The sequence below is a fragment of the Eupeodes corollae genome, chromosome 3 (assembly GCF_945859685.1).
Source record: "Eupeodes corollae chromosome 3, idEupCoro1.1, whole genome shotgun sequence".
Classification (NCBI taxonomy): domain Eukaryota; kingdom Metazoa; phylum Arthropoda; class Insecta; order Diptera; family Syrphidae; genus Eupeodes; species Eupeodes corollae.
This window is the reverse complement of record NC_079149.1, coordinates 34,568,184-34,593,104: the sequence shown is the minus strand read 5'-3', so window position 1 is coordinate 34,593,104 and position 24,921 is coordinate 34,568,184. Positions and strand designations below refer to the sequence as shown.

The 24,921-nt window shown below is 31.9% G+C and overlaps 1 protein-coding gene across 6 annotated transcripts in view; it reads left to right on the top strand.

Annotated features, from left to right (window-relative positions):
- LOC129952179 (sodium/potassium-transporting ATPase subunit beta-1-interacting protein) overlaps nt 1–24,921 on the top strand; it is a 157,182-nt gene that overhangs the window by 98,261 nt on the left and 34,000 nt on the right. For 5 of the 6 annotated variants that reach the window (XM_056064640.1, XM_056064642.1, XM_056064643.1 and 2 more), the window contains exon 2: nt 23,489–23,626. In XM_056064640.1, coding sequence (XP_055920615.1) covers nt 23,489–23,626 — 138 coding nt within the window. Of the gene's footprint in view, nt 1–23,169; nt 23,304–23,488; nt 23,627–24,921 lie in introns of those variants that run through there. The other variant, XM_056064639.1, reaches the window with a different exon arrangement.

Genomic DNA, 24,921 nt, shown 5'->3' with positions numbered 1-24,921 from the left:
AGAGCTCGAAGAACATATCTTTGGTGTTGTCATCTTTCTCTTCTTTGGGGGCGTGCATGCATATCAGGCTAATGTTGCCGAGTTTAGCCTTGATGCGGATGATCATGAGGCGCTCGTTGATGCACCTCAAGACTTCTTGCCTTAGTCTGGCTCCAATGACAAAGCCGCATCCAAATAAGCGCTGTTGGTTTTCTCGGTAAAAATCACCATAGTAAATGTCGCAGTTTTTCATCCTCTTTTTACCCGGCCCATCCCATCGTATTATCTGGATGGCAGTGCTGTCGGCTTTATAGCAGTCTAGGGCATCCGCTAATTCTTCGGCCGCACGTGGCCTGTTAAGGGACCTAACATTCCACGTGCATATTCAAAGTTCGTTGTCCTTAATCCGTTAGCGTGTGTTTTCAATATAAAATCCGTCCGTATCCGAGGCTTGTTAGTGCTTCGCTACTAGGATATTTGTACGTGGTCAGGAAGTCACCCCAACGGTAAAATCCCCAACCTGGAGGGCCAGATCCTTAATATAAATCCAATGACGGCGATAAACCGCTCCTCATAGGCCTGGTCCCTTAATAAGTCGTAGAAGCCCTATAAGGTGCTCACTAAGTAGTTCAGCCTTACTGGAACTGTAGACGCCACCGTTGATTCCATCTCGGAAATTCGTCCGCTGCCGCCTGGATAAGGTGCCTTAGTGGAAACACTCCCCCCCCCCCTTCTCTCGTTTGCTACCCCCAACAAATTTACACTGGGGTTGAAACCCAATCTCCAGTTTAGTTACTAGGCACTCGATGTTCACCACGGGGAGGTGAGAGTAGGAGTTGATAGACAGAGGTGGGTTTGAAGAAAAACCTGTGGACGCTTGTGTTTTGCTAATTGTTTTGACGTGTGACTTTCAATCTGGCAATATTTGTTTCAGAGGTATTGTTTTTGACAGCTGTCACTTGATTTATGTTCAGTTTGGTTTGTCATTTCATTTTCCTTATCTATGCATATATAAGTCCGAGAAGATTTACGCCTTGAAAGAGATTATTCTGCACGTTATTGATGGGCCGTATGGTAACAAAAACAAAGTTGAATACGGAAAAAAGTGGTCGAAAATTGAAGCTCTCAGCTTAAATTTATAAATTAGTTGCTGTTGAAACTTTCCCAAAATATTTTTTCAACCAGAAAAGCAAATTCTTGGACACAAACTCAAATTATATGAGTTTTATTTCTTCAGGAAAACCATACGCCTGGAAAAATACTCTTTATTGTTAAATTCAATTAAATTTGTTGTTAAATTCGTTCCAATATTTCGATGAAGGACGAAGAAAATTGAAAATAGTCCATTTTATTAGTTTTAGTTATTTTTTTAATATTTGATTTTAACTTTTGATTTACAGAAAACTTTCTTCTATTTGTGTGTTTTTTTATTATTATTTTGACAGATCTTGTTTCAGTTTTACCAATTTTTAAATACAAAAAATTTGGCTACTGCCGATGCGTTTTCTTGGGAATTTTCTACTGTACTATTTATAGAATTCTAAAAAAACACGGGTATTGTGTATAATTTTCCTCTAGCGTTCGTCATTCATGGAAATATTGGCACTAATTTCGGATTTAAGACAAATGAATATACGAAGGTGGGTAAAAAGTTCCGGGATTGGAAGGGAAGGGGGATTTTTATTTTTCCTTTTCTAAATACTCTCCCTTGACCCTAATGCATTTTTCAAATCGATTGGACAAAAATGATTTGTCAAGTCCTTCAAAATAGGCAGAAATTGATGACTTCTTCTGTTCATCATCGGTCCATTGTTCTTGTCAATTTTCATCTCCTTTTTTCTATGATGGCTTCTTTTAAATTATGTAGGATGTTTGAGAAGTATCTGCTGGTTATATTGACACTTTTTTCCTTGTAATCAATAAGCAAAGTCCCCTTTGAATACCAAAAGATTGTAGCCATGAGTTTTCCAGCCGATTGTAATACCTTAAACTTCTCAGAAGGGTCTTCTCCTCTTTTCGCAATTGCATCGACTCTTGTTTTGACACATGCTCAAAATGATTAACCCAAGATTCATCCCCAGAGATATTCAAAAGCTTGCGAGAAGATCTTGTTTATTGTCAAGAACTCTATCACTGCCTGAAACTCAATTTTTTCCATAATAATATTTTTCTCTCGGATTGACTTACGCACTCAGCAAAATCTCAAACAAAAATCACCTAATTTAAACCAAAGCTTGGCATAAATTTCCCTGTAGTAAATGTCCAAACAATATGAGGTACAAAAAATTCCCCAGGGCTACTCCAACTACTCCATTCCGCAAACTTTTTGACCTACCCTTAGCCTTTGGAATCATCGCTGTAGATCATTTAACGATAGAAGTGCTCTATGAGTTTGGCAAACAGAGTGTGAATTATGAAAAAGAATGAATTTCATTTGTAGATATTGTTTTGGTGTATTTTCGATTTCCCAAAGTAACCAGAATAAAGATGGACACACTTTGTTTCTATGACAGCTAGTTTGACAGATATCACTATAAAAGTTCATACCTCTCAAAAACACCCGATTTTCCAAACCAACTAAGTAATTACCTTCAAAAAAAATTGAATTACACATTTATACTTCTGGGCATAAAGAGAGAGTATAAAGAATGATGTGTTCCTTTTAACTTTTCAAGTGTCACTCATCAAACACTCTTCCATCATCATTCATCCATTTCATGCCTAATTGAACAGACAAAAAAAAGCATTTTCATACCAAAATAAACTCGTTAAGTGTATCACACTATAATAATAAACATTTAAATTAAATTGAATTACTCAATTAAGATGGTGATTCCATTATTACAAAACCTATATGCAATGCACATTCCCCCTTATGTTGGGGTTATACTCGTTTTGTATATGAAATTAGCGCTGTCATCGCTGATAATTTATTTCTATAAAAGAACACTGAGAAAAAGACAAACAAATTTACGATTACGTATCAATTTGATACCTCAGAAAGTATATTCAAAAAAATCTCACTTAAAATTGACAGATAAGCGAAATAGCGAAAAAATAATATTGACTTTCTGTCAAGATTTCGATCAGGAAACAGCTGTCAGTGTCAAAATAACCTATGATTTAATATATGTAACCACTAGATGGCACACTCTATGCATGAAGTCTCCCATAGTTCGTTCAGTGTAAACCCCGCATAAGCATCAATGGCATCAAAAAAGGGTAAATCAAAAAGTGACATTAGGTTGAGTCAACATTCGCTTATACTCGTATTAAAAATAGCACAAAGGCCTTTTGCACTCTCTGCTTTATGAAATTTTTGGAAGCTATAAAGCTATACTCACATCACAACTTATCACAGTTCACTTAATTTCCTTTGTTATGATAAAAGGCGAGAGTGTCAAATGATCCCGATTCCGTTTTCTTTTATTTCTGCGAAATCAAAAAAGGCAAAAGAAAAAGGGGTCGCCATCATATGAACATGAAACAATCTTTATAATATTCGGGAACACGTCGTCGTCGTCAAAAGTCGTTTTAGTTTACATATCGCAGGTATACTCCTCCCGTTTTTTAGTATAATAAAACTAATTTAATTTTTTATTAAGAACGTACTTAATTTTGCTTTGATTGAAATTTTCACAGACAATTTTTCTTGTCGTATTTCCCAAGGCTTTATATAAAGTCAGTCTTTTAATCATACCTGCTATGTATACCGTCATGGGAAAAAATGAAAATGTATTTAAAAATTAAAATGCTTATATCTACAATATATGTTTGTAGATATGGATGAAGGTGGGAATAGGCACCAGAAGTTCCTACTTTTATTGTAGTACATCAAGCATGAAACCGTGCATGCATTGCATAGATATATTTGATGCATTCGTCTTGTCTTAAGGGATTCCTTTTTATCCAGACAGGGTTGATTCTCGCGAAAAATGGCAAAAAGCTAGAATTTACGCGGATTGTTTAAAAATTGAGAATACCACTTGGTCGCATGAATTTGCTTTTGTTTATCAGAATCTACTTAAAACCCTTTCGCCAATGATTAACGTGCTTTATTTTTAACTCAATGTTTTTCAAAATATTTTTGAATATTTTTGTCGGTGAATTTTCAAAGCATACCTTTACCTATTTATAAGAAAGAGGCAAACCTAAAATAATAATAACGTTGAATTTGAAACGTTTCCTGCAATGTATTCAAATAAATTGCCATTTAATCAGTCAATAGAATAGGTTTACTTGTATTCATTGGGAAAATATAAAGAAAATGAAGGGAAAATCAAAACAAAAATAATTTTTTTTTAAATCTAGCCATTTTTTAAATTAATTTAGTTATAAATTGACCCTCCTATATTAGCGTTACCTCAAAAATTCTTGTTTTATTGCTTTTGTTAGTGATTTTGTGTCTTCAAATTGTTGCCCAGATTTGTAAACTTCACGGACGAGCTATCCCCAAACATTCTCAATAATATTTAGGTATGATGAGTAGGGAGGCTATTCCAACAATTCAACGTTTTGTTGGTTTATCCAGGCTTTTACAACTCTGGCGGTATGGATAGGGGCGTTATCCTGCTGAAAAGACCATTTACATTTCACTGAATTTCGTAAAAGCCCTTTTAAGAATGCTTTTTTATGAATTTGCCGTCATTCGTAAAGATGGAAATTCCAACTCAATAGTTCCAAAATACGAAATTGCACCCCGAACCATAACACCACATTCACGGCTATTATGACGCAGCAAAAATCATTTTTCTTTTCGTAGATCATGGTAATAATTATTTAATCCGTCCGGGTCATTGAGATTAAATTTTGTTCCACTCATTTTTTTTTCCATGGCATGTTGCGCCGCTTTTCCTTTCTTTGTGGGTTAAGTGGAAGCTTCTTCTTCAGTTTCATGCGCTTGATGTTTGGGGCACTTCTAATCACTCTCTTAATCGTGGAAATGCTTGTTGTTCCAGATGATGTCTTAATTTGAGGAGCTGGTGAATTGGACGCCAGTCGAGCAATCAATCTCCTTTCTTCCCATAGTTTTCTTTTTTTTTTTCAAAAAATTGCTCACAACATTTTGTGATCTTCCAATTTCTTGGCAACTAAACGCGCACTTAAACTTTGTTCTGCGTATGGTTTTATTTAGATTTTTTCTCCCGAATTAAGGCACTGTGCTTTTTCTTTAAATTGTATTTTGAATAATTTAACTTCACTTTGTAAACATTTCACGCACTGATCTTTACAAATTCTGAACCAGAACTAACTTTAAAGGAGATGAACCTATTCTATTGACCGATGGGAAATGCTCTTTTTTTAATTGTATTTCATAGTGTGCTTGCAATTTACCGTTAGGACACATTTTAATTTGTCTCTTTCTTGTAAACAGATCAATAATGAGACATGATTTCAGAATACAAATGAAAAAAAGCTTTTTGCAAAGCTCTATTCTGGAGAAAAAGTCTTTTCTCTTGTAAAAGCTGCGAACCTATTATATTGTGTTTAGCAGAGTACTACAATTTTAGAAGTGATTCTTAAAGCTTTAACTATTTATTAAAAAAATGATAATATAATAATTCTATTTAACACTTTATCAAATTTTTAAAATGTTACATTTTTTTTTTTTATTATTATTGTAATTGATCTAATTTTTATAATTGAACATTTTATAGTTTCAAGGTCCCGAAAGTCTAAATTCATGTCCTTAAGGAGAAGTCTGTTTATATTTTATACACATGTGAATTTTCAACAAAATCATTTAAGTGGTTTCTGATAATAGCAATCCAAAATAAGATAACCTTTGGAAAAATGACGCATTTGATTTTAAGAAAAATTCAATAGACAGACAAAATAAAACTTAAACGGCCGATTGCTCGAGGAAGTTCTAAAATAAATTAAAAACTCGTTCTATCCTTGGAACTTTATTTTGAAAATATGTAGAATTCGAGCATTTCTTCACATCTAATCCTGTAGAACTTGGTTTAAAACCATTTTGAGTTCTAGAAACTTAGTAGATTCAGCCAGAAAATTATACAAAATGCAACAATATCACACAAAATAGAAAATGTAAATGGTTTGAAAGGAAAGTCCATATTTTTAAATAATTCCTTGAGTGCACATGATTTTGTATAATAAGCGAACACTAAGGAGATATTTGATGCCCTTTTAATGTTAAGGCACGCGCATGAAAAAAAGCAGATAGGTTTTGAAAGAACGTGTCGGTGCAAATTGCTTTTGAATTCCTGAATATTGGAATGACTGCGAAAGAGAAAGTGTGCGAAAGCATTTCACATTCACTTAGTATGGCTAATGAACGAATCTCTATGCTTGAAAGTATACTGATGAGTATTTCTGGAACCTCGAGTATCACTGTTGTCTTGCTTGAGAAGAGGAATGTAACGGACTATTTCACTAGAGCTCAATCCGCTAAAATAATATCAGTAAAGAATAGAAAGACAAGTAACTTACCGGTGATGCTCAAGCGACGTATATAATTCAACGATTGTATCATCACCAATCTATTTAAATGACCTATGTTCAATACTATCCAAGACTGAAATAAGTTGCAGGAGCATCAGCCCAGACATGGGAGTTATACTAAAGCTATGGATGTTAGTTTCCATCGGTCTTATCTCCTTTTGGGCAGGCTTACGGTTCGTGGTCAAAAAATGTTCTAGTATTGCACATTAAATGCCCTGTGATCTGAAAAATTTCAATATAAAATTTAATCTAAAAAAAACGGGTTTTGGAAGAAGTAAAAACATTGCTTAACCGAGTAAAAACATTGCTAAACCGAGTAAAAACATCCTAAACTTCTTAATTCGATGTTCTAATAAATTAGAGTTCTATCTCAAATTGAAGTCATAATGACAGTTCTAACGCTTTAGAACTTGATACTTAAAATGAGTAAGAACGAAGATGTATTTTTTCAATAAACCAAGTTGTAGAGATTAGAACTTTTTCAAGAAATTGGTAAAGTCAAAACTGACTTTTGTCTCAATTATATCGAAAACAAAGTAAGGTAGCTTAAATAAAGTTTCAAAATAAGTGGTTTGTTTTTAATACCATTACAAAAAAGTACTTTTTAAGAAAAATTAGAGGATGTTTATTTTATTGATAGAAGGAAGATTTGTCTTTAATTATAGAAAACTTTATTAAAGATATGATTGAAACGGTTAGAATAACAGCACAATATCAATTTGTCCTCGATATCCTAACGAATTGCTAGCTAAAGGTCCGCAATCAATTGAGGAGAATTGCCATAGAACTAACTTTTAAGCGGTCCCAAACAAAGAAGTCTAAAGAAGTTAAATCACAAGGCCTCGTTGGTCAATTTCAATCATCTCTTCGACAAAAAGCTTGTTGCTTAGCTGGCACGCATGTGAATATTGAAGCAGCCTCGTTTTCAAACCGAGCCCAAGAACGGCAATATATAGTGGCACTCTACAAATGCGAAGGCTTTTTAATTATTATTTTTCGACAGTTAAGCTTATTAACGTAGCCTCAGAGGTTAAAACAAGATTCATCGCTGGATATGATCTTTCGATAAAAACCATATAGATTTTATGTATTTCCAGTCCCCAATCAATGAAAATGCGGCTTTGCTGGTTATGGAATGGCGTCAATATCGTTTTAAAAAATGACATATTCTAAAGATCAACAAGGAAACTGCAAACGTGGGCTCTTACTAAGAAAAATTTTCACGTAGACCTAAAAATAACTGCAAAATGTTTAATATTTTTTAAGGAAATTTTAACAATTTCAATGCTTTGAATAAACTCCATTTTTATTCATGACACAGTCTTAAATTGTCAAATGTCAAAAGTTAGACTTTTCAAAAGTGACAGCTCCATTTCTTTATTGAGCAGGTTCAATCGACAAAGGAAACTTCAAAGTAAGGCAAGATTCTATAGTATCTGATTGGGTGCCAAAAATATGCACACCAATTAAGGCCACTTTGTTGGAAAGTTAGTTAAAAAAAAGTCGTCCTTACTATGAAGTCAAGTTCGCTTATGTCAAAATGACAGCTGATCAATTCATTCAACTAAAAGTTGAACAAGGTTTCCTTGCATAGTTAGAAAAGAAAAAAGATAATATTTCCTTGAAATACAAAATACAAATCATGATGGACTTTTAGCTTGGCTGACAAATTGTTTGTAGACTATGTTTTTGGTAGAGCTTAATGAGGTAAAGTTCTAAGATTGAAGCTTATGGCACTTGGCCATGTAACTAGTTGTACGTTCATGCATTGTACTGCAAAAAATGTCCCTTATACTGTCTGAACCAGCCCAATGACACAGTTTTTGCTTATCTAATGTCAAAAGATGACAGTGTCAAGTGTCAAATGATGATTTCACGAAATGACCGATACAATACTAAAGACGAATGTATCAGCAGCTCATTAGGTTTTACCTTTTTCGCTGATATCTAGAAAAATAAAAACAAAATATCAATTCTTCATACGACTGAAATCTATAAATTTCCAAGCCATTTTTCAGAAGAGTCCTAATATTTCTTCGAATATAATAAAAGAAAAAAAAACATTTCGATGCCTTGTCTTGTTTACATATCAAAGACCAATTTCGTTTCGCGTCACAGCGTACAAGTGTCAGCATATTATTATTTTCTAAAGATATAAATAGAAGAAACAACACCATCAAGTCTATACTACGTCAGTCGCTGTCGCGTCAATTTTCTTCCGATCCGATAAACGCGAAGATATAAATCATTTTTATTAGAACTGAATTTTTCTTTCGATAGCCTAAATGGCCCCTAGACAACTTGTTTATAATGTTCCACCAAGCAAAGGTGTGCATCGCTTATTTTCGAGTGTGGGAAAATTTTGTATATAGAAGCAAACAATGTATTCCCTTTCCTCCTCAAAAAAAAATTGAAAAAGAAAAACTAGAAAAGAGAAGAATTTTCATTTCCAAAGTAAGTTCCTTTGATATATCTACAAGCACAACCAACTTCATGATGAAATTTTAATCACCCAATTAAAATTGAGCTACTCCTGCAATTATTATTTCATTTTTATTACAAAAATATTGAAATTAAAATATACATAAGTATAAGTATTTCTAATGCTTAGGGCAATGACTTCACCTTTTCCTATAAGATTCTTCTAATTAATTACACGTCCTCGACGCATAAGTGAAAAAAAGTATATTTTCCTCCAAGGGAATGATTCACTTGGAAAGTTGTTTGTAGTAAACTTATTTAATCAACTCACAGTGGAAATGCCAACTTGTAAGTTTATATAGGTTTTAAGCATATATTGAAATAACTATATTGATAAATGCCACAATAATATCGATGTTATTGAAACCATTGAAAATATATTGACGCACGTTTAATTGGCACGATAGTTAAGTGAAGTCAGGTACACGATGCATTTTTGTTGCATTATTTTACTTTGATGCGATGAGTACACTCTGTGAAGTTTTGTGTTCATTCAACCAAGAAGACTTGATGATGCCAATATTACGATAGGTTTGTTTGTTTGTTGGTTACAAATGAAATAATAAAAATGGTATTTTATTCGATAGGTACGAGTTCGTAGTTTTGTGATGTGATGTGATCACACTGAATCATCAAAAGTATTTATATTTAGTAGATACATATTGATATTGGAAAATTTTTATTTTGTTAAGCCAATACAATGGAGCTTGACAATATAATCAATCAATGTCGGATTCAATTTATTGGTTTTAATGCATCACTAAGGAATCGAATATTTTTTTGTATTTTATTAAAACTAAATTAACTATTGGGAAATACAATTTGTATGTTGTGTATTCATAGCGACTTTCTTAACTGATTAAAATGAATCGCTTAGTAACGGTTTGATTATGAGACTTCAACATAAGAAAGTTCAAAAGCTAACAACAGATGTAAAGAGTGACAATTCATTTATTAAAAAAAGTCCTTCAATAAGGTTGTTCAGGAGTAAGTTTGTTCTTTATTAAATGGTAAACCAAATTGATCAAACTCGTACATCAAGGAACAGCCGTCAAAAAGACCAACTCCGAAAAAAGTATTGTCAAATTGAAAACCATATGTCTAAAAAAACACGAATCACTTACTTTACAAGTCCTCAGACTTGTAAAGTCCATGAGTAATTTCTAGCGGCGCATAGCGCTTCAACTTCTTCTTCTGAACATCTTAACTTTTCCCGTTTTGATTTTCAGTCCACGATCAATTATGCTATCAAACATAGCAGTCGTGGTCTAGATGTTTTAAGTATGTTGTCATGGCTAATTTTATTATTTCGTTGTGTCAAAACAAAGAGAATTTTCCGTAGACTATGCGAATTGTATTTTATTGAATATTAATTTATAATTTGTTGAAATAAACTTAACTTTTTATATTATAATACAAATATGAAATACTCGGAATATATTATTTCAAGGGAAATGGTTTGTGTATTTGAATGAACTTATCGAATACACACCATTTTTTGTCGGTAAGCTAGTTGCATCCCAAGACACAACTCATCCTAGGACAACTCATCCCGGAAATAAAAAATAGTTGTAGGCATACTTAACGAACACAATTGTTTGTGTATTCAACTAGTTCGTTCAAAGCTTTTTCCTTTGGATAGCTTTATTTTAATTTCATATTAGATGAACCAGGATGGAAAATAAATTATCTGAAGATAAGAAAGAGGCAGAAAATGTATGTTTAAATTGTAAAACGATAGCTTATTGGTTGTGTAGTTAGGTGGGTGTCTAAAACGGATAAATAATAGTTAATTGGTTCAATAGTTCACTAACAGGTTCACGAAATGGCTATTCATGTTTTGTTTACAGTCAGGCTCTTGTGCGTTTTGGGTTTTAGTTATGAAGTGACACGTAAGCAGTTGTTGTAGAGGTTGTACGTAATACCTTTATAAGCATAATGTGTATACGTTTAGCAAGTGATTCTAATAGAAAACACATAAACCCTTTCTGGCCCGTTTCTTTAACTTGTACTTAATTTTTATTCTTTTATATAGGCCATCGTTGGTATTTACAAATGCATTAATTTGGATAAAAGATAGGAATGTAATTAAAATTTTGTCAAAAAAATGGGCTCTTTCGGACTCATGCACAAGGATTTGATCTGGTGAGTTTAAAGGGGGTTATACACATTTAATACAGTTAAAATAATTTAAAAACAACTATTTTAAGATTCAAAATTTTCCCTGAAAAATAAGTTTGTCTACAAAAATTTAAATGCCATTTTATAAATCAAAAAACATTTGATTTTTCAATTTTTTTTGAAAATTGTTAGAGCGCTTTTTTTAAATTAATTTCCAACATTTTCCAATTTCGTTCTAAAAGTATTTTTGGTATGCAGTTGTTAAGTGATTATAAATATACGCTCTACATTTGAATTTCGTAAAAAAATGTTGACCCGTTTTTTTGAGATATAGAATTTTGAAAAAAAAAATTGCACTTTTGATAATCAAATATTATTAAGGCAATATAAGAGCTCTCTCAAAAAAAAATTGAAATCGGTTCATAAGTTGCTGATAAAATTAAAAAAAAAAAAAAAAAAAAACGTTACTATGAACGGTACGTTTCCGGAGCAACACAAAAATATGTTTTTCTTATTAAAAGAAGGAAAGTTAAAAATAAAATTTTAGATAAAATTTAAAAAAATCTATCGGTTTTTTGAGAAAATTCGAATTTTCGTTTTTGACCAACAAAATTTTGTATGGGAGCCACTGTTAGTTTTGATCTTAAAATAAAAAATTAAAAAACGCCTAACGCGAATCTACTTGAAACCTTAACTTCCAAGTTTGAACTCAATCGATCGAATGGTTTAAGGCCCAACTATAATAGACTTAACCGAGCTTAAGCCAGCTAAAGGAAACGAACCAATACGCAGCCTTATATGTCACTAACCATAATAGAAGTTCTGCTCAGTTTCGTTAAATTTCGCTAACTTTCGCGCAATTACGCAAGATCCATTTAAATGTCAAATTTGCTTAAGTTCCTTGAATCCATTATGGTTACTTTTTGTTTTGACGATAACTTCTGATAACTTTTCGTTCGGTTTTGACATTAGCTTACTTTCAATAAAGTCTATTATAGTTGGGCCATTAGGCTGTAGGAGCGATGACGACAGGACAGACGGACGGAATCGCGAGACCCACTTTTTTCGAATTCTCTACCATCGTAATATCATTTTTGATTAAAATCTCGTGTTCGAAATTGTGTACGAATGTAAAACTTGCCATATACATATACATATGTAATTCCTATATGTCGCAAGTAAAAAAATTGGTGACAATACAGCACTTTCTAACTCCACTTTAAACTCTTCTGACTATTTGTCAACGGGTAAGACGTGACATTGGGATTTCTCCCAAGTTGCTTTTATTATAGATATGAGCTTATCCGGGATATTCTTCCTCAGCAAAGCAAGCCAGATAAGCTCCCAGTTGACGCTCTCAAAAGTCTTCTCAAAATTGATTAACAGTAGGTGAAGTAGTGATTGATATTGAATGCACTGTTAGATATCAAATTTACTGACCAATGCAGAAAAATCTAATGCAAAATCCTGTTTTTTCAACGTCAAGTGTTACTTAAGACATTCAATTATAAGACCTTCAGAACTTCTCGGTAGCTAAAAAAAGGCAGGTAAGATAAAAATAAACAGGTGATTGCACCAACTATACAAAGCAAGCCATCTAGTGGTTTCTTTTTAAATCATACATTATTTTGACATTGACATCTGTTCGATATTTTCACAAAAAGTTTTTATTATACCTGCAAAAATGAAATAAGTCGCTTTAAGCTTAAACAACTTTGCAGGCTATTGAAAACTTTTTTCTAAAGTAAGAGATTCTTAAATTAACCGTTAAAATTCGACATAAAGGCTGTAGGTCCCCTCCATCACTGATGGTCATTTTTAAGCTGTAGCGCCACCAAATTTGTTTGTATTGACTTGGAAATATTGTGTTTTTTTTTAATTTTATTGTATTTTTAAAAACAAACTTTTATTTAGTCCACTATTTTTAACAAAGAATTCTGAAAGTTATAAAACTTTCTTGACGTTTTGAATGTGACAGTTGTCTTTATTGACCAAATGACAATTGAATTAAGTTGTAGATCATTTTCAAATAAAAAAAAGGCTGGGATGCGTTTTTTTAAAGATATTTGAGCAAAAAATCAAATTTTTCCAACTTTTATGTTGAAAACAATATTTCTGATAAAATAAAATAAGTTGAAAGCCATAATCTCAAATTTTTTAGAAGTTATTTGAGTCGGAATTCAATTTTTATCAAATTTGAGAAATGTTTTTTTTTTAGGTTCTTATTTTTTATAAAAAAAAAACTGTCCATTCGATTTTTTTTTTTCAAAATTTTACCAGATGTTAAAAACTTTATTTTTCGTTGCACAAAATTGTTTTGGAGATAAAATCATTTTGTATTCGTAAAATTTTCAAGGTGACAAATGATTGCATTTTTATAAAAAAATATACTTGTGTGGTATCACGTTACAATATATTATATAAAATTTAATTTAAGTCTCTAGCGTTTTTGGTTGGTAAGATATTTAGGGATAACCAAAATGTTCACCTTTTTTTAAACTGTTATGGTAAAAAACGTCCCACTGAATTTTCTTGGGAGCCCTTTCTGTATATTTCTGCCTTATTATCTGTATAACAAAACTTATTTGAAGTCGATATCTCTTTCGGTTCTTGAGCTATGGACGACGAAAAAAATGTCACACGCTCAGACATCTTTCTAAAAATCTATTATTTCGATTCTAGGGACCTTGAAACGTCGAGAAATATCACAATATTCAATTTGACAAATCGGATCCATTACAATACCTTCCTATGGGAAGTTAAGAAACCTAAAAAAATAGGACTGTCAAATAAGTTTTCTGAATGACAGCCAAAACAGAAACATTATTTATTAGTAAAAGTAAAATGTAATTTTAATTTGGATGACATATAATAATGTTTAGGTTTTTATTTAAACACAGAATTGTGGAAAAAAGTAAAATATCAATTTTACTAAACACCAAAAATCCTTGTGAATTCATAGGAATTGAGTGTCTTCCAAATTAGCAGCATAAATAGTACAAGCATGTGTCAATTTAAATTCATAAAACATACAATCATTTTTCTAGTCTTTTTTTTCTCTTCTAAACTTAAAATCATAAATGATATCCACTTAATGATTTCTCAATCAACATATTCAAGAGATAAAACTCACTCAACAATAAGAACTACATTGATATTTTTCTTATTCAAAAAACATTTCCCTGATTTACGTCCAACACTGCATATATGAGTATGAAAATATATCATCTACAAACCACGGACAGCAATACAGATTATGCACACATAATTTTTATTAATATCCCAATCCCGCCACATATAAAGATGAGATAACCCAGCATATACCCTTCTTCTCAAAACGTCCATGTCCGTCCATTCGTCCGTCCGTTCGACCGTCGAGTCGCGTTTCATCGTCCCATTGCTATATCTTCAATTAGAAACATCTGGCCATGTACAAAACTGAGATCATTTTATACCAAAGCTGCAAAATTTACCGGCGGCGGCGGCAGTTTCCCGGCCACCATACCACTGGCTGCTGCCGCCAACGTGCATATCAATTAAAAGCAACATCAACACAAAAATCTCGAATATTTCCTGGCAATTTGTTATTCTGCAGTCTTTCGCTATAAAACTGTGTGTTCCTTGAGATATCATTGTTCAAGAAGTCAAGTCTCGCAGTGCAGCATTTGAATGCTTGTTTATAAAAGTTTGCATCAAACAGCCATGCAAAGTGATGATGACCTCAATTTGCACGTTTTAAATAAATTTTGCACCACTATACTCGCCTCGTAGTCCGTTCCTGCTGAATAGACCATTTCATCAAGTATAGCGCCTCGCCTTCTACAAAACTTAGTCTATACAATATAAACTCGTGCTATTCGTCGAGGGCGAGGTATTATTTTAATGAAAAATAATTCCCCTCTAGGTCAATGGTTAGATCTGGCAACATAAAGATCTTTAAACCCTCTTAAGAAATTAGAGCAATCGAATTGACTGACATAGATCTTTTTTTGTTTTTGTTGATGATCGCACGCGCGTAAATTTTCTACTTCAGTTGCACTTCAAACAAAAAGGAAAAAAACTATAAAGCTGGAAACTTATTATGAAGCTTATAGAATATGAGACGCAGACGAGCACCTACATCAAGACTTTTTTTTAAACAATTTTGGTCTTAGAATTAATTTTTGTTATCTCTTCTTTTTTAAATTGATGATTGCACAAAATTGATGTTAAAATAAACAAAATGTGTGTCAAGCTATACATATTTCAAAACAGCAGAATTTGTTAAGGAAAAACATCATTCACAGTCGACTAATAGCTTTGCTAAAGGGGTTAATAAAACCCACACAATCGACGTCATTTTTGAGTCTAGAATATAGCGTAATAGGTGTTCAAACTTGAGGAAGTGATAATTTATATGATCGATCGATAGGTTTCATCTAAAATCAATAAAGATCAATTGAATCAATAAAAAGTTACACCTATCGCCGATAAGAAGAACAGGGGTTAGACGGTTCAGTTATGGTTTTGAGATAGTTAATCATGAAGTGAAGTGTATAACAATATATCGATTGAAGTTCTTTGCTTATGAGGGAAATTTCGTAAATAAAGTTGAACTCAGGAATTGTAGCATAACCCCATATTTGCTTTAGATAATTGTGTTTGGTAAATACATTTTTTTTAACGAATTCACTTATTTTAGGAGGTTGGGGTTTAATGTACCCGCCATAGACAGATAAGGGTGATTGTCTGTTTAATTGTTTACTCCTATTTCAAAGATCGAATAAATCATAATTCAAGGTTTAATTTAAAAAGCGCGTTAGCGAAAATAAGCTCAATAATTGTACCGGAAATCGGAGTACTGAGTTCTAGCAATATAGGCTTGGGCACCACGTTGGGCGCCATTGTAAGAAGTCAGAATTCTATATTTAGAACACTATAGAAGTGGCAAAATAATGCTTGCAGTTGCCCGGTTATCTTAGTTAGTTGACCATGTGACTCTTCATCTCAGAGTTGTGGAGATTGTGTACCACGTTGGGCGCCATTTTTAGGAGTTAAAATTCCTCGAAGGATTTCTTTGGGACACTAGAATTGTCTTCCAGCGCTTGAAGCCCGGCTATATTAATCTGCAAAACATAACCCTCTTTATTTCAGGGTCGTGGGGTTCGTGGATTAAGTTTTCGGTTGTCCGGCTATCTCAGTCAGTAAATCAAGGGGCTGTTTATTCTGGAGTTGTAGAGTTCATGCACCACGTTTTGTGCCATTATTTGGAGTCAGATTTGCACAAACATTTTTCAGGACACTAGAAATGGTGACGAAACGATTTTTAACGTTTTCGACTGAATGATTCGAGTGAATCATACATTGTTTTGTTGGAAAATCTATCCCGCCATAGATATAGTAGGACCTTACACGAATAACAAAAACAATATCCGTTAGGGAGAGAGAAGAATGAAATAAGTTTTTTATTTGCATTTCAAAAACAAAAAGACCAAAAGATCCTTATAAAATATCTTCTTTAAAAACAATACCCGCAGTATGAATACTACCGATAAAAGTCAAAGTAGAATTTTACTACGGATAGGTTTTTGACATTTATACGAGTCTCGAATGGATCTTATGTGATTTCGTTCTCAAATGTTGGTACGATTGATACTGCATTTGTTTCTCGATTGCTGTGTTCGTTAAGTAATTGTGCATTTGGTATCATGTGTTTTCCATCGGGGAAAAAAAAACAATCTGTTACTGTTGATATTATTTAGTTCTGTTGAGAAAAATGGACTTACTGGGCTTATTTTGCAAAAGGAAAATAATAGAAACGATAATTAAGTTTTGATATGTTTCCACCAAAAGTTTATCTCAGTTTAGATTAAATAAATCTGTTTGGTGTTTCCACCGCACAAGAATATTTAAAAATAACAGCACTTTCTAAAATGCAAATGGCGTATCGATATTTCTTATGAAGTGCAAGGTTCCTGTTAAACAATGAAGAACTACGTCCAGCACCATATAAGAATTTTTTTGTATTTGATTAAAATAAAACTATATTTTTTGTACACAAACATGCGAATAAACAGACCTTAATGCATTATCTGTGAAACCCACTCCTCCACACATGTTTTTCTCACAAACTTCGACTCGACTCCGATCGCCGACCGAAATCGAGTCGAATCAATCTCATTTCAACTCGATACAGGTATATAAAGAATTGAGGTGAGCTTCAAGCTCATTTAAACACCACATATTATTGCAGTAGTCTACGAACAAACCCCCTTCTAAAAGTTTTTATTTTGTGTTAAATTATTTGGTTAAAACTTTGAAATCTCAATTTCCAGATGTTTTCTTACCATTTCTTCTCTAAAATTGTCCATTTTATAAGTTTTAGTTAGCTTTTTTTGTTACAGTTAATTTTGACTTTCACCAAACTTTCCTCTGTTCGTATTTGTTTTTTTTTTTTAAATTATTATTCCAACATATCTTCTTTCAGTTCTACCAATTTTTAAATACAAAAATCTAGCAACTGCCGATGCGTTTTCTTGGGAATTTTCTACTGCACTGTTTATAGAATGCCAAAAAATACGGGTATTGTGTCATCGTGATCGTTTTCGAGCCTATTAGAACCCGTTCACACGTTCCCGAATCGTTGGTTTTGCCGTATCGTCGATTTTACCGTATAAGCCAGTGTTAATATAATTTAAATGAGTATATTCAGACGATACGGCATTTAACTATGTACGGTAAAATTACCGATTAGGTCGATTTTGTCATTCGGTTTTGTCTCTGCAAATTCGGCTTATCGTGGCAATGTATTTATAGACAGTGCGTTCAGACGATTCGATATTTTGACCGATAGTGCGTCATTTTTCGTCTGGGCTACTGTCGAATAATTTATTGCTAGTATATACTCGTAGTTGAGTACGGTGTACGGTTAAATTACCGTACCGTCCGAACACTCCAACTGAAAGACACCGAATCAAAAAAATATCCGATACGGTGAAAATATCGAATCGTGTGAACGGGCTTTGATTCGATTTCATTTCCTATTAAATGACTAATAGATTTTAAATTGACGAAATAAAAATATGAATATATTGTTGGATGTTTTAGATTTTATAATTTAATAATCTGATGTTTTTTCAAATAACAAAATTATGCACTAAAAATGCAAAAAATTAATTCACATAATGTTTATATTGTTTATGATATGAATTAGTTAACAAAATATCAAAAGTTAACAGTTTAAACATCCTACCCCATCAGGAATCCATTACTGAGTAAATTGGTTTTATTTGTTCGTTTAAAAAAAAAAAAAAACAAATGTATAAATAAAGATTTTTAATTCAAATCAATCTTTCTTTTTGTTTATACAAAAATAAGCTATAAATATATTTATTTAAAAAACTATCTTTCAAATTCAAAAATTAAGTACAGTAACATTAAAATAATTGTATAGCTGTAAGATAATTCAATTTATTATTCTATAAAAAAAAACGAAGATAAAAACTGAAAATCTGAAAACTGTTCCTTTATTGTAGATTGTATTAATTAAACTGTTGACCAGTTAATGTTGATGGCAATCAAAAAATACTCCTTTTAAGGTTTTTGATGAATTCAATTCGAATCCGATTTCAAAATCAATCTACCATGTCATGTTTTTAAGATACAAGCTTTTAGAATTTAAAAAACCTTATAAAATAAAACTTTTTTAAATAAAATTAGTGATGATTTCCCAATCTATAATCCCGTACTTGAATACTCCGTTTTAAAAATTTGTGTATCTTATTTATTTTTCAAAAAATCATAGTTTCCGTAAGTCTTCACATGCCATGCATTTGCCTTCAAAGAGTGCTGAAGTATTTATGCTAAAACGATTCTTAATAGAAAAACGAAAAACGGTATTAAAAAGAATTTTTGCATCTTATACCAAATTCGTAGTCTTAAGGTTTTAACATCAAATGTTTGGAATATATTTAAAACTTAAAAATAGTAAAATAATGTTGAAAATGGGTATTTCCGAAATTGAGCACGAATAGCTAAAATCAGAGTTCGGGTTCAAAATCATCATTTTAAACTAACTCTAAAACGACTAAATCAAAAACATAAAGCAATCACATTTAAGGTTTTTTTAAAATTTCACATAGAGTCAAATGGAGACCCATAAATCATCTTATAAAAAATGAGAAACTTAGAATATTTAGTATTATTCATAAATGATTTAAACTTCATACAAATTAATGTTAAGTTTTAACTTAGTCTTAAAAAACCGTTGAAGCCGTTGCATTTTAAAACAGTGTATTTTAAAAACCTGATGTGAGAGAAAATTTAAAGGCCAGATTCTTAGAACACAAACATTTAAATAGTAATAAAGTAACTGGTAACTTTCCAAAAAAGAGGCTGGGATTCGACCCACACTGATAACTTCCCATCAATTATTTGTCGATTTGTCTTACTTAAAAGCTTTATAAGTTTTCGTGTTTTGTTAAAAAAGTTGTACATTAATTTATTCTAAAAAAAATTAAAAATTAATAACAATATTTTCAATATGATGAAATAGTTTGATTTCAATATCTATTTTTTTCAACGAGATTTTTAAGACGTTTACCAATTTTTACCAATTTCCGTAGCATTTCTGAAAAGTTTTTATTTCTTACATAAACAGATACAAGTTGGATGAATGAAATTAATTTGAAGACAATACCTTCTATTGTTCACGTGATCGAGAAACCGAACATCATTTTTACGAAATGTTCGTACTGTTTTTTGTAGATTTTTTTTTATGAAAAAAAACAGACTGTTGGATTTTTTATCGAAAGTTAACTGAATGTCGAAAACAATATTTTATGTGAGATAAAATAAGTTTGAAACCAATATTTTTAATTTTTGAATAGACATTTCAGTCAAAAATCAATTTTTACGAACTTTAAGAAATGCTTTTTTTGCTTTCCATTCGATTTTTTAAAAAAATGTATGGAATGTTCAAACAAATATTTCTCATAAGTCAAATGAGATACAAGCTAAAATCTTAAAGTTTTGAAATGATATTTAAGTTGAAAATCAAATCTTACCCAATTTTGTTAATTATTTTGTATGTTTTAAATTTTTTGTAAAAAAAACTGTCAATTCGATTTTTCTCAAAATTTAACTGCATGTTGGCAACAATATTTTAAAAAACCATTAAATTAATTTAAAGCCAATGTCTCAATGTTTTGAAAAGTTATTTGAGTCGAAAGTCAATTTTTACTAACTTTTATTAAGTTTCTTTTTTAGGTTTTTATTTTTTGTAAAAAAAACAGTCAATTCGATTTTTCTCAAAATTTTACCGAATGTTAAAAACAATATTTCTTACAAGAAAAAATATGTTGGAAGCCATAATATCAAATTTTTGAAAATATATTTAAGTCGAAATTCAATTTTTATCAACTTTGAGTAATATTTTTTTTTAGGTTTTTATTTTTTATAAAAAAAAACTGTCAATTCGAATTCAAAATTTTACTTAATATTGACAATAATATTTTTTAATAGATAAAAGTGGTTTAAAGCCAATATCTTAAAGTTTTGAAAAGATATTTGAGTCGAAAATGACATTTAACTAACTTTAATTAATTTATTGTTTAGGTTTTTTTTGTAAAAAAAACTGTCAATTCGATTTTTCTAAAAAAATTTCAGAATTTTGAAAAGAATAGTTTTTAAACGGTGATTTTTTAAGAGCTTGAGAACTTTTTTTTTTTTAAAAACGCATAAAATTTGCAAAATCTCATCGATTCTTTATTTGAAACGTTAGATTGGTCCATGACATTTACTTTTTGAAGATAATTTCATTTAAATGTTGACCGCGGCTGCGTCTTAGGTGGTCCATTCGGAAAGTCCATTGTTGGGTAACTTTTTCGAGCATTTCGGCCGGAATAGCCCGAATTTCTTCGGAAATGTTGTCTTCCAAAGCTGGAATAGTTGCTGGCTTATTTGTGTAGACTTGACGTAGCCCCACAAAAAATAGTCTAAAGGCGTCAAATCGCATGATCTTGGTGGACAACTTACCGGTCCATTCCTTGAGATGAATTGTTCTCCGAAGTTTTCCCTCAAAATGGCCATAGAATCGCGAGCTGTGTGGCATGTAGCGTCATCTTGTTGAAATCACATGTCAACCAAGTTCAGTTCTTCCATTTTTGGCAACAAAAAGTTTGTTAGCATTGAACGATAGCGATCGCCATTCACCGTAACGTTGCGTCCAACAGCATATTTGAAAAAATACGGTCCAATGATTCCACCAGCGTACAAACCACACCAAACAGTGCATTTTTCAGGATGCATGGGCAGTTCTTGAACGGCTTCTGGTTGCTCTTCACTCCAAATGCGGCAATTTTGCTTATTTACGTAGCCATTCAACCAGAAATGAGCCTCATCGCTGAACAAAATTTGTCGATAAAAAAGCGGATTTTCTGCCAACTTTTCTAGGGCCCATTCACTGAAAATTCGACGTTGTGGCAGATCGTTCGGCTTCAGTTCTTGCACGAGCTGTATTTTATACGGTTTTACACCAAGATCTTTGCGTAAAATCTTCCATGTGGTCGAATAACACAAACCCAATTGCTGCGAACGGCGACGAATCGACATTTCACGGTCTTCAGCAACACTCTCAGAAACAGACGCAATATTCTCTTCTGTACGCACTGTACGCATTCGTGTGGTTGGTTTAATGTCCAATAAAGTAAACTGAGTGCGAAACTTGGTCACAAACGCATTAATTGTTTGCTCATTTGGTCGATTATGTAGACCATAAATCGGACGTAAAGCGCGAAACACATTTCGAACCGAACACTGATTTTGGTAATAAAATTCAATGATTTGCAAGCGTTGCTCGTTAGTAAGTCTATTCATGATGAAATGTCAAAGCATACTGAGCATCTTTCTCTTTGACACCATGTCTGAAATCCCGCGTGATCTGTCAAATACTAATGCATGAAAATCCTAACCTCAAAAAAATCACCCTTTATAAGATGAAATTAGTTGAAAGCGATAATCTGAATTTCTTTAGAAGATATTTGAGTCAACATTAAATTTTTAACAACTTTGAGTAATGTTTTTTTAGGTTTTTATTTTTTATAAAAAAAAACAGCCAATTTGATTTTTCTCAAAATTTTACCAGATGTTAAAAGCGTTATTTTTCGTGAAAATATTATAGGCGGAACCACGCCTCACTGGCATATAAGGTCACATTTTCCTTGTGTTGACATTGACTCATAATTCTACAATATTTCAAAGTAATCATTTTAACTCATACCTCATTTAAGAACGTGGATGTTATTCTATAAAACTTAGAAGTGGTATTTGTTTGTGGGTGGATACCAAGCCTCATCAATCGCAAATTTTAATATTCTGGGATGTCGAGAAGTATAGTACTCCATACACTTGATAATCGGTCAATTGGTTCAGTATCTCAAAAACTCTTCTGGTAAAATTAATTTGGTAAAATTAATTGCATATCGTCGACTATTTTATTAGTGTTGCAAACTTCAGGTCATTTTCTTAATTGTTTCTTCATTTATAGACGGATCATAAATGGATTGAAAATGTTCCTATAAATAGGTAGTAGTGCCGTATGAATATTTTTCTATGAAAACTAAAGAAAAAACTATTCACACGCCTTGAACTGATATTCTTCCAATAACAATAAATAATTAATATGAATTTGAGCCGATGATTCAAAACATTTATAAAACCTTTAGATCATAGCTGATTTATAATTACAAAGGTGTGTGGCTATTTTTTGCACGATTTTGTAAAAACAAATGAGAAACAGTATGAGAATCTAAACACCTGTGAAACACGACATAGTTTTTCTTTTCTGTTGTTGAATGTTGGAAATTACGTGGCTGCATATGGTTCGAAGTTTATTTTTTCAAAAACTTAAGTTTTAATATTTTATATTATATTTCTAAAAAAATGAAGTACGTTATATTTAATAATACTTTCAGACTCATTGTTCTTGGTTAGTTTCACCAATTCTTTCTAAATATTAAATTTTTAATTTCAACCAATAATAAATAAAAAGTCCGTTGAGAACTAGGTCCTAGTCTTCTAACTCTTAACCATTCCTGTGTACGAGTACTTTTGTTGGGGATACTGGGGACTTTTCCTGACAGGAATTGCAGTTGAAGGATTTGTCAAGTCCTTGCAAGAGGCAGTACCCGTGAAAAATCTTTAGATCGCACAGGCTGGTATTGAAATTGAACCCAAGACCTCTTGCACGATAGTTCAACGCACTAACTATCATACCACGGGTACTATTAATTTCAACCAACTCCTTAATTAATTATAAACCTTTAAGAATTACCCTAAGATATAAGAAATACTTCCAATTTAACCCAATTTCAAAAAATATTATGTCATGCATATGTAATTAAAATTATTATCTTTATCTTTATTAGTAAACAAAAAAACTAATTTATTTAAATTTTTCTTGCAGATAACTATAATCGAGCGCCAAGTGTTCGACTTTCTCGGATACATGTGGGCACCCATATTTGCTAATTTCTTGCACATTATATTTGTAATATTTGGATTCTATGGAGCATATCATTTTCGAGTGAAATACATAATTACAGTAAGTCTAAATAGTATAACATTTGCATGTGCCTTACCTACATATGTATGTACATAATAATTAACATCATGGACACGCATAAATAATATTAATTGCATAATTTCTCAAAATAAAAACATAAACATGTGCCACTTAAATTGATGTACAAATAAAAGTACAAGACAACAAAAATTATAGCCATATGGAAAAGGGCAGTCGAATTTTCATTACAAGTTGCATATTACGTACAGTGGGATAAATTACGCAATAGAATCAACCAACGCATCGTATATACGCAACGGAACCAATTAACATATAGGTTGGAAGTTACAATAACTTTTATCGAAAATTAATGACATTTGGTACAGTAGCGTTTTAGCTCAATGTCACATGGTTTAATTCGAGGTTTATGACAACTTTACCATATTTTATGTTTTTTGTTTACGTTATGATTACATGTTCGTTAACGTATTAAAATTTTATTTTATTTTATTTTTTGTAGAGACTGTCAAAAAAAATATTGACAGATTTCAACAGTGTCACTTTTCAGATAGCTCTATTTGACGTTTCATCATTTCATCTCTATCGCACTCACTTGTTTCAATAGAAAAAGTAAGTCCTTCAGTGGTATTGAAAGGAAAATGTCGCCATCTTGAAAGTTATGTGGTGTCTTTTTGTTCAATTTTGTTTATTTTGTCACTTTTGTATGTCTTTTAAACCATAAAGTAAGACTGAAACAAAATAACGGGACTTCAAAATGAGTAGCTTCAAAGATTCTCCTGTGACCACTACCGTCTTTGAAATTAAATGTACGAGTACTTACAGAAAATGTATGAACCAGTTTAGAAAAATTTTACATATATCGCGATCGCGTTTTTCTTTTTAAATTCAGAGCTTACCACTGAGCAGAGTCTGAGCAATGAACAAAGTAGAGTAGAGTATTTTCAGAGCTCTCTGATTTAATTAGGATAAAACTTAACTGTCATGATTTGAAATGTCAAATGTCAGACTGTCAAACGTAAACATTCAAAATGTTCTTTAATCAAATTAATTAAAAAAACAGTCGTAGCGCTTTGGGCCATTTGACTCCTGAAATAAATTTGATATATAAAAATGCTACATGCAATTAGTTTTTTATAAATTATCTTACCTTCTGCACTAGGGCGACCAGCCTCTTCCGCCATTTTTATTGTTTTGACGATGATTTTTTTTTTTAATTTCCCGGCCTAAAAATATCAAATTGTTTGTGTTCAATATTTTAGTCTGTTAACTCTGTTATTTTATTCTGAGCTCACAGAACGCGCTCTGAACATGTT